The 17,572-nt window shown below is 43.5% G+C and overlaps 1 protein-coding gene across 2 annotated transcripts in view; it reads left to right on the top strand.

The window, feature by feature from the left end:
- Nucleotides 1-17,572, top strand: part of PLXNB3 (plexin B3) — a 91,299-nt gene that overhangs the window by 36,929 nt on the left and 36,798 nt on the right. For both annotated transcript variants that reach the window (XM_032211848.1, XM_032211847.1), the window contains exons 6-16: nucleotides 638-770; nucleotides 1,092-1,248; nucleotides 5,109-5,217; nucleotides 6,261-6,372; nucleotides 6,479-6,613; nucleotides 7,499-7,709; nucleotides 10,143-10,315; nucleotides 11,794-11,945; nucleotides 15,171-15,276; nucleotides 16,460-16,590; nucleotides 16,684-16,860. In XM_032211848.1, coding sequence (XP_032067739.1) covers nucleotides 638-770; nucleotides 1,092-1,248; nucleotides 5,109-5,217; nucleotides 6,261-6,372; nucleotides 6,479-6,613; nucleotides 7,499-7,709; nucleotides 10,143-10,315; nucleotides 11,794-11,945; nucleotides 15,171-15,276; nucleotides 16,460-16,590; nucleotides 16,684-16,860 — 1,596 coding nt within the window. The remainder of the gene's footprint in view (nucleotides 1-637; nucleotides 771-1,091; nucleotides 1,249-5,108; nucleotides 5,218-6,260; nucleotides 6,373-6,478; nucleotides 6,614-7,498; nucleotides 7,710-10,142; nucleotides 10,316-11,793; nucleotides 11,946-15,170; nucleotides 15,277-16,459; nucleotides 16,591-16,683; nucleotides 16,861-17,572) is intronic.

Here is a 17,572-nt window from a genome sequence, read left to right on the forward strand (position 1 = left end):
GAGATATGTGGCAGGAGGCGGTCTCGTAGATATCCAGGTCCTAGGCCATGTAGGGCTTTAAAGGTGATAACCAGCACCTTGAAGCGCTTTCGGAGACCAATAGGGAGCCAGTGCAGCTTGCGGAGGATAGGTGTAACATGGGTGTATCTCGGTACACCCAGTATCGCTCGTGCGGCTGCATTCTGGACCAATTGTAGTCTCCGAACACTTTTCAGGGGCAGCCCCATGTAGAGCGCGTTACAGTAGTCGAGTCTTGAGGTGACAAGGGCGTGAGTGACCATTTGGAGTGCCTCCCGGTCCAGGTAGGGCCACAACTGGTGCACCACGCGAACCTGGGCAAAAGCTCCCCTGGTCACAGCTGACAAGAGAGCGTATAATATGAAGAGGGGTTGTTTTAAAGGAAGAGAGATGGATTCTGACAGCGTTGTACAATGCCATGTTCCATTGCTAACTGAACCATGGTCTGTTAAATTCAATCCAATTGCCTGAATGCACTCAACACACTGGAATCATAAATCAACTACGCTGGCTGGGTTTACAGAATGCACAGAATAAATAGCGAGTCTTATTTTAGCCTAGCTAAAATAACCTGGTATAAACCCAGTTTCTTTCTCTTCATCTCTAATATGATTGGCAGGTGTACCCGTAAATTGGAATGTGAACGCCATGAGCTGGCCAATCACTGGCTCTGGAGTTATGGAGATGAGAGCCAGTGCTTGAGAGTGGAACAAATTCTACCAGCCAATCAGAGTCGAGAAACACAGACAGAGGTGCGTGAAACAGCAGGAAACTTGCGAAGTGGATTTATTATGATTTAGCAACTGATCTATCCATCGTCCTATAAATATTTGCACATGTGAAATGAAACTCTTTGCATTTCTTGGATTAATGGAAAAAAGGCTGTTTTCTCCCATATGCCCCAAGGTGTTATTCTTAAGAGGGATAATGCATGAATTACAGTATCTCGCTCAAATTTATAAAATGCTTTGTCTTCCAAAGATGTAATGTTGAAGTGTTAAATCACATTTAAACCAAAGACCTCAATGGCCTTGTATTCCAAGAAAATATATGTGTTTCCTATGCCTACTCAGATCTCCTTGATGGTCCCCAATCTCCCTGCACTGGGTGAAGGAGAGTATTACCACTGTGCATTCGGGACCCAAAAAAGCCAGGCCCAGCTGCAAGATTCTTGGATCCGCTGCTTATCACCGGTTCCTGAACAGGTGCCACCTATCCAAGAAGGCAAAGGTAAGCACGGGGCTTGTGTGTGGCTCCTATACTGAGTGCATTACATTCTGATGCTATTTAATAAGGGAGGTTTTAGCCAGAATGCAGTGGAGATGCAGTGATAGAAAGACTATAGTATGTACCGAGATATACCCATGTTACACCTATCCTCCGCGAGCTGCACTGGCTCCCCATTGGTCTCCGGACGCGCTTCAAGGTGCTAGTCGTTACTTTTAAAGCCCTTCATGGTTTAGGACCTGGCTACCTGAGAGACCGCCTCCTGCCATTTACCTCCCAACGACCAATACGATCACACAGATTGGGCCTCCTCCGGGTGCCGTCGGCTGGTCAATGTCGGTTGGTGGGTCCCCGGGGAAGGGCCTTCTCTGTAGCTGCTCCGGCCCTATGGAATGACCTCCCCGTAGAGATCTGGACCCTCACCACTCTTCCGGCCTTCCGTGAAGCCACGAAGACCTGGCTGTTCTGGCAGGCCTGGGGCTGTTGATTAGTATCCAGCCCCACTCCAACTGTATGCATGTTGTTGATATTTTTAGCACTTGTATTTTATCTTAAATTTTTAATATATGTTTGTCTTCCCTGTAAGCCGCCCAGAGTCCCAATGGGAGTGGGCGGCATACAAATACTAATAAATTGGAAATTGGTATCCTAGTGGAAAAGCAATTTAGGCTTTAGCTATATGTCATTTTAATTTAAATAATTTCTCTATCAATTAGAATAGAAGCAACTTTAGCCGATCAAATCCTGCTTTTGGGATTTGGGGCTACATCGCCAGTGAGGGTACTAGAGCAGGCAAACCTATTTTTTCTTATGATATGGTGTCTTGACTGATCATGAGTCCCCAAAACTGGTGTATAAATAAAATATAGAGTAGAAAATGAGCATCAAACCCTTCTCAAATCAAGCCCGTATGTTGATAAATAGTTGACTTCCCTCAACATCTGCAGTCAGGTCACTGTTAAAATCAGAGCAGCCCTTTGAAAAGTTGCAGCCTTAGTTATTGCTTTCTGGTCATCCACATTAGGATAATCAAATACTTTTATTTAAGGAATGAAATTTCCTTGTCTTCTTCTCCGTTGAGCCCACCTAGATGCAAAAAAAAAATTGCTTAAAAATCATAAGCAACGATTTATTTTCTCTTTTTTTTGAAAATTTTATTAATTTCATATATACATTCACAATTATATGATCTCATAACTGTTATTAATAATATGTATTTATAAAAAAAAATCCCCTACAGTTGACAATATATTTGAAATTGCTTTCTTACCATCCCATAACTCCATCTTATCTTACAACATTCCTACTTCTTCTTCCTTCCTTCCCTCCTTCCTTCCCTCCTTTCTTCTCTCCTACTCTCCTTCCTTCCCTCCTTCCTTCTCTCCCTCCTTCCCTCCCCCTTTCTTCTCTCCTTCTCTCCTTCCCTCCTCCTTCCCTGCTTCCTTCCCTCCTTCCTTCCCTCCTCCTCTCCTCCTCTCCTTCCTTTCCCCCTTCCTTTCCTCCTTCCTTCCCCCTTCCTTCTCTCCTACATTCCCTCCTTCCTTCCCTCCCTTCTTCTCTCCTTCTCTCCTTCCTTCCCTCCTTCCTTCCCTCCTTTCTTCTCTCCTTCTCTCCTTCCTTCTCTCCTTCCTTCCCTTCTTGCTTCCCTCCTTCCTTTCCCCCCTTTCTTCTCTTTCTTCTCTCCTTCCTTCCTCCTCTCCTTTCCCTTCTCTCCTTCCCCTTCCTCCCCTTTACCCTTCCCCTCATCCTCCCTTATCTCCCCTCTCTCCTACTCTTACATTCCCTCCAATTCTTCCTCTGCTTTTCCCTCTCTCCTATTCCTCTCCTTTCTCCTCACCTTCCTATCTTTCCTTCTACTCCTCCTTCCATCCACTCTATCCGTTGTATAAGCAACGATTTCATTTACATGATAATTTACTCAGAGTGTTTGCTCTGAGAGCTGTAGTAGAATTAGGGTGTGCAAAGTATTTGCCTGCCTTACTCAGATGGTACAATGGGAGTAGCTTTTAGTGCCAGTAGCAAAATGGGAGTGTGGTGGCTAAGAGGTTAAAGACGCTGAGCTTGTAAGCTGGAAAGCAGGCAGCCTGAGTTCAAGACCTTGAGTGCCACATGGCAGGATGAGTTCCTATTTCTTGCCCCAGTTTCTGCCTACCTAGCACTTTAAGTAGATTAATAGGTATCACTTTGGTGGGAAGGTAACAGTGTTCCATGCAGTTTGGCACATAGTCATGCTGGCCAGATGACCACAGAGAATGTCTTGGGACAAAACTGGCTCCCTTGACTAAGAAACAGAGATGAGTTACTCCGCCTCGAGTCAAACGCCACTGGACAAGGAAAATCTTTACCAATAGCAAAGCATTCTCTGTTGTCTAAGGAGACCATTGTATGATACTCAAATCACCAGTGTTATTGCTTTGCCTATTCTTGCAACTGTGCATCTAGAGATAAACCCTTGTAGCCCACATGTGACCTCTCATAAAGACCTAACAAACTTACAAATGTCTCCAAGGTTTAAACACTTAACAAGAACAATTCTGGTTCTGGTTCTGCTTCCTAGTCTGAGTAGGTCCTTCAGAAGTAAGATTAAGGCTTAGATCTGGCTGAGATTCTATTGCCTATAGTTGTTCCCCTTTGGCTAGAACCTGTTTGATCACTTGCCCATCATTTCATATTTTTTAAAAAAAATCCAGATCAAGCACTACTAAGTCAGGTACAAACTTGCTACTCTGGTTTCCCTGTCATGTTGGTTTTCTGTCCAGAGGGACTTCCATGTATGGTGGACCTGCCCAATGTGTCAGTCTTAATCTGCAGCGGGAAGTGGCACAGCCCTCTCATTTGCTTGTTTATTTATTTATATCCTACTTTGATGGGTGGCTGCACATATGTGCATAGTCTGTATTCTGGGTTTCAACAGCCTGTTTGTGTTACCTTTGCTGTCCATCTTCAAGATTGCATGTCAAGCTATCTTTGTTGGTTTGGAAGTTACAAAAAACCAAAAAAGTGCTGTTACGTGCTATATTACCATATAATAAATGTATTGGGGCTGCCCTTGAAGAGTGTTCAAAGACTCCAGTTAGTCCAGAACGCAGCCGCGCGAGCGATTGTGGGTGCACCTAGGTACACCCACGTTACACCTATCTTCCGCGAGCTGCACTGGCTGTCTATTGGGCTCCGGACACGCTTCAAGGTGCTAGTCGTTACTTTTAAAGCCCTGCATGGCATCGGACCTGGCTACCTGAGAGACCGCCTCCTGCCAATTACCTCTCAAAGACCGATTAGATCGCACAGACTTGGCCTCCTCCGGATTCCATCTGCCGGCTAATGTCGGCTGGTGACTCCCCGGAAGAGGGCCTTCTCTGTTGCAGCTCCGGCCCTCTGGAACGATCTCCCCGTTGAGATCCGGACCCTTACCACCCTTCCGGCCTTCCGTAAAGCAACTAAGACCTGGCTGTTCTGGCAGGCCTGGGGCTGTTGAATTATCCAGCCCCACTTTAAGTTATGAATGTTGCTGTAATTTTAAATTGTTGTATTGTTTTATATATGCCCCCTACCTTTTTTATTGTAAGGCACCCGGAGTCTTCCGAGAGCGGGCGGCATACAAAACTAATAAATAAAATAAATAATAAATAAATAATAAATAAATAAATAAATAAATAAATTTACATAATATGGTTATGTAGTATACAATGGGCTATAACATGTAATTTTCAGAAAAGTCTTTTAGCACAGGGGAAGATATTTCAAGAAGATAAGAAGGCTTGTTTGTACAAGTGTTGTGTGGGCATGTGTGACAAGTTCTCTCTTGCTGGCTACTTGGATGGGGGGGAAATTGACTTAAGGTGCCTTTCCTTTCTCTTCCTCAGACCATGTGACTGTTACGTTAGCTCTGATGTTCCAGGATGTTGTCATAACCTCTCTGGGATTTTCCTTCTACGACTGTAATGCCGTGAGCCAACTCGCTGATTCCACCCCGTGAGCGAATGTTGAGTGGGGATGGAGGCAGGGTGGGGTGGGGTGGGGGGGTGGCAAAAGCTGCAGGATGATGACTAGCAAGAGGCCTTAGATTAAAGCAGCATCGTATCTGTTCTTGCATTAAAATTTTGGATTCCTGCACGTGAAAAGTGGAATACTAATATTTTCTTCTAAAGTGTGCAGGTTATGCAGGTACATCTATATTTCTCATTTTTCATAATTTATCCTGGTGACAAAAATATCATGTGCATACACAGACACACCTTAGAATGTGAAGCCTTCCCCTCCCATCAGTATCAACTTCTTCAGCTACCTCTGGGTCAAAGGTTCAATCTTTGGATTACTTTGCTGCTGGTTCTAAATAGGAGAAACCTACTTATTTAAGAGAAAGACAGATAGGAAGTTCTTCTCAATAGGCTGAGGTTTTTTTTAAGAGAGTAACCTCCCTATTTCTTTACAACTCAGTGGGGTGTTGAAAAGGTTTAGGAGATTGAAATTCTGACCATCAACAGGATATGTTTCCTAGAAGTGAACAGAATATTACCAAAGTTGCTATGGGGATAGTGGTTGACAAGAGAAAAAATCAGGTTAAAAATGGGCTGGATTAATCTCTGTTTGGAATGCTGCTGATTTCTCCATGCTAAGCCTCCGGGGTTCCCTCTTCTTCCCAGGCACATAACCCAGAGCAGAGCTATGGTTAAGGCAGTGTTTCTCAACCTTGGCAAGTTGAAAATGCTAGCTGGGGAATTCTGGGAATTGAATCCACGCATCTTCAAATTGGTATGGTTGAGAAACTCTAAGTCAGTGTTTCTCAACCTTGGCCACTTGAAGATGTCCGGACTTCAACTCCCAGAATTCCCCAGCCAGCATGGCTGGGGAATTCTGGGAGTTGAAGTCCGGACATCTTCAAGTGGCCAAGGTTGAGAAACACTGCCCTAAGTTAAGGGCTTGGAAAGAATTCCAGAAGCCACCCTTTCTTTACCTTGCTGATCTCACACACTTAGTTAAAGGTTGTTTTTCTTTGATCCTTCTTTCTCCAATAGATGTGGAACATGTGTAGATAGCCCCTGGATGTGCCACTGGTGCCCATCCAGTCATCGTTGTGTCTCTGAAGGGCCCTGCCCAAATACAGAGGGGCTTGTCTACAACCACAAGGTGAGCAACAAACACTTCGGAGTGTGGGTCTCCTAGTTTTCCAGAACAAATGGGCAGGAAAGAACACGAAGCTTGAAGCTGTAGCTAATCTGCCTGTTTCTCCTAGGCATTGGCTGAAGAGCCCCGGGGTCGAACTGCCTGTCCCAGTGTGGGAGGGGATGGAGAAATCCCCCTGATTCCTGTCAATGTGGAAATGCCAATAAATCTGGTGGCCTGGAATCTACACTTAGTGATTAGCCAGGTAAATCAGAGTCCTCAAAAGAGGTGAACACAGGAGGCTTTCAGAAAGTCCTTTGCTTTGGATGACTACGTCAAATGCAATGTGACAATGTGACGCTGGATTATTGCAATGCGCTCTACATGGGGCTACCCCTGAAAAGCGTTCGGAGACTACAGCTAGTCCAGAATGCAGCCGCACGAGCGATATTGGGTGTACCGAGATACATCCATATTACACCTATCCTCCGTGAGCTGCACTGGCTGCCAATTGGTCTCCGAACTCAATTCAAGGTGTTGGTCATTACCTTTAAAGCCCTACATGGCTCAGGACCAGCGTATTTGCGAGACTGCCTACTGCCACATACCTCCCAACGGCCGATAAGATCCTATAGGGTGGGCCTCCTTAGGACGCGGTCAGCCGGATAGTGTCGGCTGGCGGGCCCCCGGAGAAGAGCCTTCTCTATGGCTGCTCTGACCCTGTGGAATCAGCTACCTCCAGAGGTCTGGACCTCACCCACCCTCATGGCCTTCAGAAAAGCTATTAAAACCTGGCTGTTCCGGCAGGCCTGGGGCGGTTGACCTTATGACCTAGGGTCCAGCCCCGATCAGAACGTATGCGTGTTGGGGAATTTTTAAATTATTTTTATTTTATTTTGTTTTCTTTTGTTCTTTATAAGCCGCCCGGAGTCCTCCGGGATTGGGCGGCCTATAAATCTAATAAATTGAATTGAATTGAATTGAATGTGAAATATGCTAATGCATTCCTCCTTAAAAGAATTCTGAATATTGGAAGGGTGTCTGTGACTCCTAGGAATGTGGGATTAAAGGTGGGCTAATTCGGGGTACAAAATTGGGAAGAACAGGTGATGCATACGGAGCCCTATTGTACCCTGCCTCCATCCCATAGGATCCAGCAACAATCTTCTGTGTATTGGAAGTGGAAGGAGTCCCGATTTTTGTTCCAGCATCCCTGGAAGAAAGGGATGAAGGAGCATCCCATCATGTGAGGTGTCAGTCGCAAACCTATCGCTACACCCAAGCTCTCCCAGAACTGCGTGTGCCTCTCTATATCATAGTGGGGGATAACCAACGCCTTGACAGCCATGAAGATTTATACGGTAAGGGAATTGGGTTTTGGTTTTGTGATGTGAATAGATCTCTGATTTAAGGGAATCTTTGCCTTTGATTCTAAAAAAGGAGAAATAGCAATAGCAGTTAGACTTATATGCCGCTTCCTAGGGCTTTCAGCCCTCTCTAAGCGGTTTACAGAGTCAGCATATTGCCCCCAACAAACAATCCGGGTCCTCATTTTACCCACCTCGGAAGGATGGAAGGCTGAGTCAACCTTGAGCCGGTGAGATTTGAACAGCCGAAGTAGCCTGCAGTGCTGCATTTAACCACTGCGCCACCTCGGCTCATGCTAGGCTCCTACCCTCCACGGATTCAAAATCTTTTCTGAATCTTTATGATCAGTGCATTATTAAAAAGTGGTGGAATCATTTGAAAAATTCGAGATTGTGTTGGAAGAATTTTAATCAGGTTGCCAGAAATTGACACTGTCGGTTGCGGTGCCCATTTGCTTATTCATTTTGAACAAAGATTTGGAAATAAATAAGATGGGAATAAAAAAAATTCAAATCACCTTTCTTGATCAATTCTTTTAAGTTTAGTATGCTACACTAGTTAACAGAACAAAAAGTATAGATACGATTTTAAGTTCAGTAGCCATAGCACTTAAGACTTATGTATCGCTTCAGTGCTTTACAGCTATTGCCTCCAACAATCTGGGTCCTCTTTTACTGAGCTAAGAAGGAGGGAAGGATGAGTCAAACTTGAGCCGGTGAGAATCGAACTGCAGTCAGCAGAAGTAGCCTGCAATACTGCATTCTAATCCCTGCGCCGCCACGGCTTTTAACCATATTTTAACAATATAACATAGCTTCAGAATTTCTCAACTAATCATTTTGAAATTATCTTTTAGTTTAATGCAGATTAACAAAGATCTAGATAAATAGTCTAGAAAGGCCAGTTAGGGCTGGGACTGCATTAATAAATGCATATAAAGAAGAATTAAAGGACTCTATAAGAGAACATTGATTAGTTACACTGGTCTAAAGAGCTGTCATATAGAAAAGGTGACTGTTGCAGCTGAAAGCAGAACACAGATGGCCACCTTTCAGGGATGGTTAGTGGGTCCCTACATTGGGAAGAGGGTTGGGTTAGATTTGTGATGGCAAACCTATGGCACATGCGCCACAAGTGGCACACAGAGTCCTCTCTGCAGGCACACCAGCCGTTGCCCAACTGGATTAGATATTCAATATCTTCTCTTCCAATTCAAACTTCAGCTGACCAAGTTCCGGTACACCTCTTGCCAGACCGCTGGTCTTCGGATCTCTGTTGCCCATGCGCAGAGGGCGGAGCACATGCAGGGGACGTGTGCACACATGCATGGGGAGGTCATGTGCAGGGGCCTCTCACATTGCATTTTGGGGTCTTGTGCAGCACCGCTGTGCCCCGGTTTGGCTTCCAGGTTGGTGGAGGGCTTCCAGGCCCCAAAAGGTTAGCCATCACTGGATTAGATATTCAATATCTTCTCTTCCAATTCAAACTTCAGCTGACTGCAGTTCGGCTGTTCAAATCTCACCGGCTCAAAGTTGACTCAGCCTTCCATCCTTCCGAGGTGGGTAAAATGAGGACCCGGATTGTTGACTGGCTGACTCCGGCTGACTCTGTAAACCACTTAGAGAGAGCTGAAAGCCCTATGAAAGGGTATATAAGTCTAACTGCTATTGCTATTGCTATTGCTATTGCTATGTATTCTTATACTTCTAAGACACATTCAGTGTTTTCTCTTTCTTGTCATATTAAATGCTGCAAAATGAAAAATGGAAACATCTTTTACTGTAGACTAAAAAGATCTGAAAATACGGGTTACAGAACTGCTGGAAAATTAGTCTGTGTCTAGAGTTTCAGTGATCCGTTTAATGAAAAAAGTTGTAATTGTTACCTATTTTTCCTCCATTAGCCACATGCCACTTTCAGCTATACAAACATCTTTCTCCTTACGAATATACACAAGGCTTCTCCTCATTGCTTGAATTTGTTTATCCACGATGTTATGTTGATATTCTCGGTTTTGTTTTGTTTTTAATTTGAAAAGAAAGCTGGGCAGGGAAAGGAAGACCGAGGTTGGTGATTATGGTTTGGGTTTCGCTCAAGAGCCCTTCCCAAAATACCAAATGGCCGTAATTGTGCAGGACAAAATGCATAACCCAAAAGAAACAAATATGTGTTATCTCTTTTTTTTAGAAAAAAATGCATAATTCATGGAAGCTTAAAATCTAGTGCAAAATACTTTTTAAGCTTGGATTTCCCCAACTTTCAGGATACCCATCAATGTCTTGCAGTTCTGAAAATCCTGCAGCTTTGCACTAGCTTATCTTCCCTGGATAGCAATCAAATTTGTCTGCCATAGAGAAGGCAGCCTTAAGCAGGACAACGTTAAAACTACTGTAGTGTTCACCTCTTGTCTTTTTGCCTCCATTCAGTGACTTTGTACAACTGTTCTGTCGGCCGTTCGGACTGCAGTCGCTGTAAAGCGGCCCCCCAGCATTTCCATTGTGTCTGGTGTCAGCTGGAAAAGGAGACCGGCTGTGTCTATGAGAACTCCTGTCCATCCGAACTTGGTGTTGATACTTGCCCATCGCCTGTCATCTATTCGGTGAGAAGCAACATCACTGGGCCCTTAAGTCTCCCTGCCTAATTGTTCTACATGCAGATTTTTTTTTTTAAATAAGAAGGAATATGAGGATTTCCCCCCCTGAAACCTCAGATCTCGATTTACCACCTTAGTCTTGCCACATACACACCAGGGACGTGCAGGCGGGGGAGGCAGAGCCTCACCACTGTCATCATGAAAAGAAAAAAACATGTAAAAGGAAAAAGGCGAGAGCTGAGGTCAGGCTGAGCTAGTTGTTGCCAGAGTCATCGTGGATGACTCTGCTTAACTGTTTAAAAAAGCCTCTAAAAAAGCGCCCTCTACAGGAGGAGGCAGGAGAATGAGGTGCCTCATCTAGTCTGACTTTTTATGATCACTCGAGCAGAGCTAAGCAAGGGTTAAAAGCTGAAAAATTCCTGACGTAGATGAGGCACGTCGTTCTCCTGCCTCCTGTAGAGGGCGGTTTTTTTTAGAGGCTTTTTTAAACAGTTAAGCAGAGTCATCCACAATGACTCTGGCAGCAACTAGCTCAGCCTGACCTCAGCTCTTGCCTTTTTCCTTTTACATTTTTTTTTCTTTTCTTGATGGCAGGCAAGAGCAGAGTTGAAATCCTCTCTGAAACAGCTGGAAAAGGTACGTGTGGGTCAGAGGGAGGGGGAGGAATTCAAACTTCATCCTCCTGGTGCAACTTTGTGTGTGTGTATGTGTGTGTGTTTGAGAGAGGGGTGAGGGAGCATATTGAGACAGTTCTTTAGTTTCTGCACTATGTAGCACTCTAATACTATGACTTTGGGTCTTCTGAAATTTTAATTATACGCCGCCCTTAGTGCTTGGGAGAAGGGCGGCATATAAATCCAATAAACCAAACCAAACCAATTATCCAATCATAAGCAAAAACAATGTTTTCAGTCGAATGAATTTCCACTTCTACTTACACCTGCCAGCCAAAATGCTGCTAGTGGTATTGCTAACATGGGCTGAGGAGGAAAACCTAAATTTTCTGAATCCTGGTGCAGTTGTGTGTGTGTGTGTGTGTGTGTGTATATTTGAGAGGGGGGGAGGGAGAAGAAAAGAAAGAAGGAAACTTCTTTAGGAAAAAAGGAGAAAAACAAATGCTGTCGCTTTAAATCGGAACTAAGCATGCCTGTCTGTGGAATTCTGGGAGTTGAAGTCCACAAGTCTAAAAAAAATTGCTGCCTCACCAGCCATAAACCTCACCGCACGTCACTGATACACACATACCTACCATACTTTCAGTAATTCACTAATTAGAGAGAGAGAAAGCTCTTCCACGGTAAGCCAGCTATCTCAATCCAGTTACTTTTCAATTCCACTGGGAGTTCTAACCTCAGAGTATAGGAGACGTGCTCGATTGTAACATCAGTGCTCATGTTTCTGTCTTTTGTTGTTTTAACAGAATTTGAAGAAAGCAGCTAGTTTACAGCTGCAATGCCATAATGCCATATAATCCTGTTTCCTAGATATCTCCACTCACTGGACCTTTGGAAGGAGAAATGGCTGTCACTGTGATAGGATCCAATCTGGGTCACCGCTTTGAAGATGTGGCAAAAAGTGTGCTTGTAGCTGGGCTGCCCTGTGTTCCTGATCCAACTCAGTACATTGTTTCCACTCGGTAAGGGCCACTCCCCACAGACTGCCAGTTCTTTGAAACCAAAGCAGTGAGCATTTGGTTTAAGAGCTGCCTAGAAATATGATCTTTAAGGAAATTGGCAGGAATTAGTTTGGCTAGCATTGCTTTGCTTATCAAGCCTCAATCAGTTTATATGAGCTGATGATGATGTTGAATGTGCCATCTTCTTTTTTTTATTAAAAAGTTTTAATAAGTTTTACAAAAGTTTTAATAAGTTTTACAAAAGTTTTAATAAGTTTTACAAAAGTTTTAATAAGTTTTACAAAAGTTTTAATAAGTTTTACAAAAGTTTTAATAAGTTTTACAAAAGTTTTAATAAGTTTTACAAAAGTTTTAATAAGTTTTACAATTGTATACCTTTCCCCTTCCCTCCCTCCCCCCCAATCCCACATCCCCTCCCATCTCCCCCCCCAACCTCCTAGAGCAATATAAACATTTAACAATAATACACTAAAAACTAACTAACTTTAGCATCATACTTTCGCTTATACTTTAACTCCCCTTTTGTAAAGCTGACTTTAGATTAATTGTAACATTCCTTGTTCATTCATTCATAAGCTAACTGAAATTTCTTAGTCCCATGTTTATTTTGAATATAATCAGTCCATCTTCTCTGTGTAAATGTGTTTTTATTTTCCATTTTCATTTTCGTACAGTCACATATATACTGTGCATAACCGGGGCCATATAACATTAAACAATAAACAGAGCCATTCCTCTTTTCAACAATACCCCCAAAAATAGAAACCCAATGTACCTCTTCGACCCTCCATACACCCTTTCTTTCACCCCCCCTCCAACTTTCCATCTTCCCTCCATCATTCCCCTCTACCCTACTTCCCCTCCCCCTCTACCACTCCTCTCTCCCGGTACACTCAGTCCATCTTCTCCATGCCCACTTGTATTTCTCATCTGAATGGTCCTTGAGGTATGCTGATATTTTAGCCATCTCTGCTAAGTTTGTTACTTTTAACGTCCATTCTTGAATAGTAGGCAATTCTTCCTTCTTCCAGTGCTGCGCCACCAACAATCTTGCTGCCGTTGTTAAATTCAGAATCAAATTAGTCTCCATAATTTTACAATATGTAATTATACCTAACAAGAATAACTGAGGAGTAAACTTTATCCTCTTTTTAAGAATATTTTGAGTAATCCACCATATTTTTATCCAAAATGCTTTGACTTTTTTACAAGTCCACCATATATGATAATACGTAGCATCAGCACAATCACATCTCCAGCATTTAGATTGTAAGTTCGGATACATACAAGCTAATTTTTTAGGATCTAAATGCCATCTATAAAATATCTTATAAAAATTCTCTCTCAAGTTTTGGGCTTGCGTAAATTTTACATTTCTTACCCATATCTTTTCCCATGTTTCCATCATTATTGGTTGTTCAAAATTTTGTGCCCATTTTATCATACGGTCTTTAACTAGCTCTGTTTCAGAATCTGTTTCTATCAATATATTATATAACCTTTTTATATGCATTTGACTCTCGTCCCTAATTTGTTTTACCAAATTATCCTCATTTTGCATAATACCAATTTTCTGGTCTTTTTCCCATCTGGGAAATGTGCCATCTTTTTATCGGATATTGAAAGTAAATACAGTGCATTCAGAAAGTATCCAGACCCCCTTCACTTTTGTAAATTTTGTTATACTGCAGACTGATTTCACAGTTGTTTAAATTCAATTTTTTCCCATTAATCTACACTCAGTACCCCATAAAGTGGAAACAGAATTTTAGAAATGTCTGTAAATGCACTAAGTTAAAATGTGATTTGCTTGGTTTTTTTGCTTTAGCACAGGGTCACCAATCTTTTGGCCCTCAAAGACCACTTAATTCATAATTTTAAATCCAGCGGACCACTAATGTGAATTTTTTTGAAAAGATAAATAATATTTAGTGCAATATAAAAAATGCAAATAATTTTTCTGCAGACCACGAACCATTGGTTGGTGACCACTGCTGTAGCATATTGGTTGAATCTAATTATGACATTTTGTAAAGAAGATATTTATGGCTTAGCATGATACATGGATTTGGTCAATAGCATATTCCATTCCATTCCATTTATTGAATTTATAGGCCGCCCAATCCCGGAGGACTCCGGGCGGCTTACAGAAATAAGGAATATTAAAAGGATTAAAACAAATAAGACACAACAGATTAAAAGAAACACAACATGCACCCAGTCTAAGTGGGGCTGGACCTCAATCCAGAGGTCAACAGCCCCAGGCCTGCCAGAAAAGCCAGGTTTTGATAGCTTTACGGGAAGGCCATGAGAGTGGGCAGGGTCCGGATCTCTGGGAGTAGCTCATTCCATAGGGCCGGAGCGGCAACAGAGAAGGCCCTACTCCGAGGTGTTGCCAGCCGGCATTGTCCAGCTGATGGCACCTGGAGAAGGCCCACCCTCTGCGATCTTATCGGTCTTAGGGAGGTATGCGGCAGAAGACGGTCTCGTAGATATTCGGGTCCTAGGCCATGTAGAGCTTTAAAGGTGATAACCAGCACCTTGAATCGTGCATATTGAATATTATTTCACAAACTATAAACGAATCACAATTTTGAACAATATATAAAACTAGTCCATGATTTGTTGCTTTTACGATGCCAATCTATTATGTTTCAAGAATTTGCCTCAGCCTGATATAAAGTTGTCTTTCATCGGATAAAAGTTCTTTCCTGCATTTACATGCAGTAACCAATCCATTTCTTGGATACCAATAACTTCTAATATTAAAGAAATAGTATGTCTCTGGAGTAGGATCCTCCATTTTTTTCTACCTACCTCTACAGTACTTAACACTGTCTTTTTCCAGTGAAAAAGCTTCAAACACAACCTTTCCATAGGGGAATGCAGCATTAAGCTATGCAATTGGCATAGCATTCATTCTCAGGTGGCCATTAACATTCCCATCAAATAAAGGGGTTGAGGAAAGCCAGAATGCCAGGCTGAATCTATAGCTAAGCTGAACCCCAGAGCTTTTGTCCAAAACCAATCAAAAACAGGAGCTGAAAACTCCTCTTGTTTCTGATTCTGTACTTTATTGTTTTTAGGTAATAAAACGTATTTTGAAAAGGGTTTCTCAAGAGAGCCTGCACCCTTTTTTTCATTCTTTAAAAATACAGTCCTGCTGTGTGAATTTCTGCAGGCTTACTCATAATATCATTAATCTCCTCTTGCTGTTCTCTACAGGATTGTCTGTAATGTCCCACCTGGAAAACGAGGGTTATCTGGTCCTGTTCAGGTCACCATTGGAAAGCATCCCCCAGGGATTTCCAAGGACCACTTCACCTACCAGGTCAGTGTCTGACAGAGGGGGGGTGGGCAGAGGTGGGTTTCTACCAGTTCGCACCTATTTGATAGAACCAGTTCGTCAAATCTACTGAACCGGTTAGAAGAGGTTCCACCAGTGGACCTGGAAAGCAGGCCACACCTACAGAAGAGGTTCCAAAAAATTTTGAAACCCACCACGGACTTGCATGCTTCAATGCCAGAGTTTCTGAGCCAACATGACTGGAGGAGGAATTCTGGTTTGAAGACCCCTAGTTTTTTTTTTCTAAAGGGTTAGGGGTGCAAGGGTCTTGCAACTTGACAGCTTTAAGACCTGCATGCTTCAGTGCCAGAGTTTCTGAATAGATACTTGGACCGACCTAAGTACTAATTCATAATTTCATATCCGGTCACATGGGTGGCAAGCCACTCCCATTCGATCACATGGGTGGCAAGCCACTCCCACAAAGGAGGCCACACCCACAGAGTAGGTGCGAACAATTTTTGAAACCCACCACTGTGGGTGGGGGAGAATGGACATTCAGAGCTTGTTCTAAGGAAGCTTGAGAACTGGATATAAGGATGGGCTGAGCCAGGCACATTTGTTTGCAATGTGCCTGTGACACAATGTCCCTGTGTCATGGTTATCTGTGTGTGTGTGTGTGTGTGTGTGTGTGTGTGTGTGTGTGTGTGAGGGAAGACAAGCCAGATGCTGTGAATACCACCAACACTGCCTATAAGCCCTCACAGAGGTTCCACCACAAATCCGCGGTAGACTAAAGCGCGCTCGACGAAAGCGCGTACGTGATGTCATCACAGCGCGACGAAAACGGCACGCTGTGAGCGGTAAATTTAAAATTAACGCGAAAACCTTACCCTAACCCCTCCAAACCTAACCCTAAACCTAACCCTAAACCTAACGCTAAACCTAACGCTAAACCTAACGCTAACCCTTAACGTAACCCTAAACCTAACCCTAATGCTTAACGTAACCCTAAACCTAACCCTAACCCTTAACCTAACCCTAACCCTAAACCTAACCCTTACCTTTATGTGAATCGGCTTGCTTTAATTTTATTTTAATTTTAATTTCATTTATTTTTAATTTTATTTGTCGCGCTGCTGATGACGTCACGTACGCGCTTTGATCGGGCGCGCTTTAGTGGACCGCGGTTTTGACGGGTCACGCTCACAGTTGCTTCCATTCTCAGGATCCAACCTTGCTCAATCTACACCCAGGCCTTGGTCCCATGGCTGGAGGAACCCGAATAACCATCTCTGGCGAAGACCTGCTAACCGGTCCCGAGATTACTGTCAGCGTGGGCAACCTGCCCTGTATTCTGTGAGTAAAATGGCTTCTCTCCCTCCCCTCTCTGCATGTCCTTGTAGTCCTCTCCAAGTCCTCATATCACCTCTTTACTTTCCATCCCAACAGTGAGGAACCTGTGGAGCCCAGAGCCATTGTGTGCCGCACCAGTGCCAGCTTGACATCCCAGGCGGTGACTGTTCGTGCCAAGTATGGTGTGGCGCTGCGTGAATTGCTGGAGAAGCGCTTCCTTTATACGCCTAATCCACAGCTCACTGGGGCCTTCCCATCTACAAGCTTCCATGGGTAAAATTTGCCTGAGGGGGGTCACTTTATCTGGCCCATGTTAATACTGTATGAGCGGGCATTTTACAAAATAATTGCTTGGCAGGCTTTTTTTTTTACATGAGTTGTATATTAGCAGCTCCTAAAAGCATCTAAAAGCATCTCTGCCTTCTTTGGTTAGAAGGGAGACCTAGGGATTGTTTCTTCATAACCATATGCTCTGTGTGCAGTGGTGGGTTTCAAAAATTTTTGGAACCTACTCTGTAGGTGTGGCCTCCTTTGTGGGAGTGGCTTGCCAGCCATGTGACCTGATGGGAATGGGTTGCCGACCATGTGTTCTCTCTCTCTCTCTCTCTCTCTCTCTCTCTCTCTCTCCCCTTTCTTCCTTCCTTCCTTCCTTTTGTGTCTCTGTCCCTTTTTTCTTTTTTTCTTTCATCTCTCGCTCACTCTTTTTCTTCCTTTTTTCTTTTATTTATTTATTTCTTCCTTTCTTTCTCTTTCTCTCTCTCCCTGTGTCTGTGTCTGTGTGTGTGTGTGTGGCAGTGGTGGGTTTCAAAAATTTTTTTGGAACCTCTTCTGTAGGTGTGGCCTGCTTTCCGGGTCCACTGGTGGAACCTCTTCTAACCGGTTCGGTAGATTTGACGAACCGGTTCTACCGAATAGGTGCGAACTGGTAGGAACCCACCTCTGTCTGTGTGTGTGTGTGTGTGCGCGCGCGCATGTGCATATACAT

Source organism: Thamnophis elegans, chromosome 2 (genome assembly GCF_009769535.1).
Source record: "Thamnophis elegans isolate rThaEle1 chromosome 2, rThaEle1.pri, whole genome shotgun sequence".
NCBI lineage: Eukaryota > Metazoa > Chordata > Lepidosauria > Squamata > Colubridae > Thamnophis > Thamnophis elegans.